The sequence below is a fragment of the Diaporthe citri genome (genome assembly GCF_014595645.1).
Source record: "Diaporthe citri strain NFHF-8-4 chromosome Unknown scaffold_1, whole genome shotgun sequence".
Classification (NCBI taxonomy): domain Eukaryota; kingdom Fungi; phylum Ascomycota; class Sordariomycetes; order Diaporthales; family Diaporthaceae; genus Diaporthe; species Diaporthe citri.
Window position 1 is genome coordinate 5,098,247 of NW_025064846.1, and position 3,864 is coordinate 5,102,110.

At 54.6% G+C, this 3,864-nt stretch overlaps 1 protein-coding gene across 1 annotated transcript; it reads right to left on the reverse strand.

Moving 5' to 3' along the window:
- Window positions 1-225: 225 nt before the first annotated feature.
- Window positions 226-2,602, reverse strand: INS49_001398 (uncharacterized protein; the record flags this gene model as incomplete). Its single annotated transcript, XM_043162227.1, has 3 exons — window positions 226-1,603; window positions 1,657-2,368; window positions 2,419-2,602. The coding sequence occupies 3 exons, from the start codon at window positions 2,600-2,602 to the stop codon at window positions 226-228; spliced, it is 2,274 nt and encodes a 757-aa protein (XP_043030733.1).
- Window positions 2,603-3,864: the final 1,262 nt, after the last annotated feature.

Here is a 3,864-nt window from a genome sequence, read left to right on the forward strand (position 1 = left end):
GCTGGCCTTCCCAGGAACTCAAGTCAACTCACCAAGCTTCAAGAAACTGGACTTATTGGTCATTGTCTCAAACTAATCTTCTATAAAAAGGTCCATGATAATTAATATGCATGTGAAAAACGCCGATCTCATGCTACGCCAGTCTAGTCATGAAACGCATCAACCTCCCTCAAGTCCTCCGCCTCGACAGACCTCCGCTCAAAACTCCACGGTCTCGAAGTTCACCTAAAACTTCTCTATGATGCCAAGACGTGTGGTCCACATTCTCAATCGCTTCCCATAGATATACAACGGCGCCGCGGTAGCCACTATAATCAGTTGTATGACGCCCAGCCAGATAAAGACCGACTTCGATCCGTCCGTCTCGAGCCACTCCGTCACGAACAAGCTGAAGACGAGTCCGTGGAAGATGTTCTTGCTGACGTTCAGCGTGACGAGCGCCTCGCCTGCATATTGCCTGTAGCTGTCGACGCAAAAGGTAATGGCTGTTGTGCTGGCGAGGCAACAGCCAAAAGAAATTACACCCAGGAACACGGTTGGAACAATCCAGTGGTCCTGGACTTCGGCACTCCAGCCAAAGCCCATCAGGCCAATGACAGTCGAAATACCAATCGGCAACGCCATAATCAGCCTGAATTCCGGCTCATATAGGCCGCCGTTGCGCTTCGCCATCGCCTTGACAATAATATCTGAGACTTTCCCGGCAACAGCAGTCCCGAGAATACCACCAATAAATGGGGAGATATACACTAACCCCGTGCCCAGGGCGTTGAAGTGGTAGTATTTCTCTCGGTAGATGACGGCCACCGACTCGGAGACGACGATGAGCCAGCCCACGGCGCACGCGTACACGGCAGCGGACCAGAGGACGGCAGGGTAACAGAACAGAATGAACGGCCGGACCATAACCTTGAGCCAGCTGTCTTTATTGAGTCGGCCGTGCCATGGACGGAGTTGCTGAACAAAAGACTTGGCCTCGCGTTCCCGCCAGTGGTCGCAGTACTCGTTGAGGGCGGCCTGCTCCTGCTGCAGCTTCTCCGGGTCGCGATGGGACCAGGTCAGGCGGCTCCGGAGGGACGACGACCTGCTAGGTCGCTCGGTCTTGGTCTCAGGGGTAGCCGGGGTGCCGGTCGCAGAAGCGTCCTTTCGCTCCTCTACCAAAGGAGGCGAAGGCTCATCTGATGAGCACCTACCTCTGGGGACGTCGAGCTTTTCGTTCTTGTGCTGGTACAGCTTCGATTCGGGTGTGCCCAGAGTGTGGTCATTAACTGTCTCTGCAGCAGGCGCAAACATAACATGGTGCTCTCCTCCGGGGACCCTATCTTGGTTTTCGACTGTCTCGGTCTCAGATCCGGTGGAGAAGTGTACATCCTTATGCGGCCTGTGATGCTTCTCCTCTTCCTGTTGAGGCGACGCAAGGGGATTCTGAGAATCTGCACCCTGTACTCGTTCGTGCCGACTCAAATACTTTGAGGACATGCGCTTGAAGAGGCCAGGTCTAGAAGGCGCCCTCGTCCGAGGATGTGGCACACGCTCCCAGAACGTTTCGGGGACGAAGAGGAACAGCAAGAAGCCGCAGAATGCTACCACAAGAGCAACGACCCTATCGAGGTATTAGCTTGGACGATCGACGTGCTACAGATTCCAGAAATTTACCAGAAGACCCAGCGCCAGGAGAGGTTCTGAATGATGACTGCGCTGACCAAAGGAATGAGATTCTTCCCTCCGAGCAGGAGCAGCGTGTAGATACCGAGTCGAAACGCCCTTTCGTGCAGGAAGAAGATCTCGGCGACAGTGGCCGACGGAAGACACTCGACAGGACTGACGGACATGCCTTGGAATATTCTGGCGAGGATCAAAGATACATAATTTGGCGATAATGCACACCAAACTGAGGTGATGATGAATAGTAGAGCGCCAACCAGGTATACAGGCCTCTTGCCCCATAGAATGGCCGTGGGTGACGCGATGACGGAGCCGATTCCGAGCCCCATCATGTAGAGACCTGTGGTCAGGGAGACCTCGGACACAGGGACCCCATAGTCCTCAGCAACGTCGGTGAAGCCAGCCGCTAGGATCGACGTCTGTCCGCCGCCGACCATGCAGTACAGACCAATCGAGATCAGAGCGGCGTCTCTGCGCCACGTAGGCCAATTCAGAGGATCGTTTGGCGCGTCCTCTGGCTGGGGGTCAAGAATGATCTTGCCGTCTGAAGTCATTTTCTTGTCGTCGGCTTCCTTTTCGACCTTGGATGGAGGTGCTGGCCCTTGGCGAATGCTGGTGGGTATGGAGGAATGAGATGTCCTAGCGGGCGCATTACGCAGGCCGAGTGGCTCATTCTTGTGGTCCGCAAGCAACAGCACGGATCCTGTTGCAAGTTAGACTCAGCCAGTGACGATTTCGAGGGAGAGATCTCACCTGGGACTTCGATGGTGTCTTTGTCATTGAGCACGCCAAAACTCCACTTGGGTGGTCGGTGGGACGTCCGTTCATCCTCGCCATCGGACTCTCTTGGAGAGACATTTTTATCCTTAGCGTTACGTCTGCCGAAGAACGGTAGACGTGATATGAGCGAAGGTTGGGCATCGTCTTGAGCCGCCATTGTCCAGAGACCATAGGTCAAATGCGGAAGAAGATGTAAATGTCGCTTTCGCCGTTTTATGAGGCTCCGTCAACTGTGCTGTCTAGCCCTAGAAGATGGGCAGCACAAACACTCAAAAGACGTGATGTGGAATTTGTTTCAACACCCAAAAGAGGTTCCTGTAGGAGTTGGCAGGAGGTGAGCTCTGCTCTGCGCTGTAGGGCTCCCTGCGCGGTGAGTCTTGGGCTGGCCCTGCCTTGTCATGAGAAGAAGAAAAGTGTCGGAAGGGGAAGAGCGAGGCAGGAGCAAAAGCAGGAGAGGGCGAGATCGAAGTCTGATCTTCTTATCTCCTGGGACGTTGTTGCCCTTCAAGATATGTGTGTCAAGGGTATGTAGTGTACTGTATCTCAGTACCAGGGCTGATCCGTCCAGGTGGCGGAGATGGCCCACCAAATGGGTCGGGCCTCGACCTGAAGGCTTACTGTTGGTTGCCTTTAACTATTTACGAAGGAACTAGCCAAGAGACGGGCCTGGGGCAGAAAGACAGGAGGAATGTGCTATTTCCAGGTACTGCCTGTGCAGGAAGATGGCAGGACCGGATGATCTTGAATAGATGAAGTCTGTTGACGTCGCCGCAAGCCACGTGAACCTATGGAGTTACTACAGTCAAGCTGAGCGGCAAGGAACGACCGGGGTGGCCAGCAAATGCTTTGTCCAAAAACAATGCTCGAGTCAACGAGGCTAGTAAATCAAAAACAAGACGTCCATGCGCGCGACAGGCGCCATGGGAATGGAGCGGAGGTGGTCAGAAACAAGAACATGGCGCCCTGCAATCGTCGAAGCCGGTCTGATAACAAAGTCTGCAAATCACGGCACGACAGACCGCCAGTTTGCGCATCCTGATGGTGCGTTGTGCCAGCCCAACGTATATCGAGAGGATGCTGGCGCATCTGGGCAGCGGGGTCCAATGTAGAAGCTTGGGATGATCTTCCTGGAGCGCGGCATCCGCAGCTGTCTCTCGCATCTGTCTTTCCTCGAGCGATCCCCGTGTTCTTCCTTCACACGGCAGCAGACCACAGAGACGAGATGGGTGGAGCCGAGGGTGAGACAGCATGCGGACTACTTGAACTAACACGTCCCCCAGGCTTGCTGCCGGGATGCAGGGCGTGCATACTCCGTACACTAAGCCATCTCACATGCTCAGCCTTCCTGGAAGGGATCCAGGTGATCCATGGTCAAGATGGTCACCTGCCCTCGGCCCTTGTCCAGGAATCTTGACATGC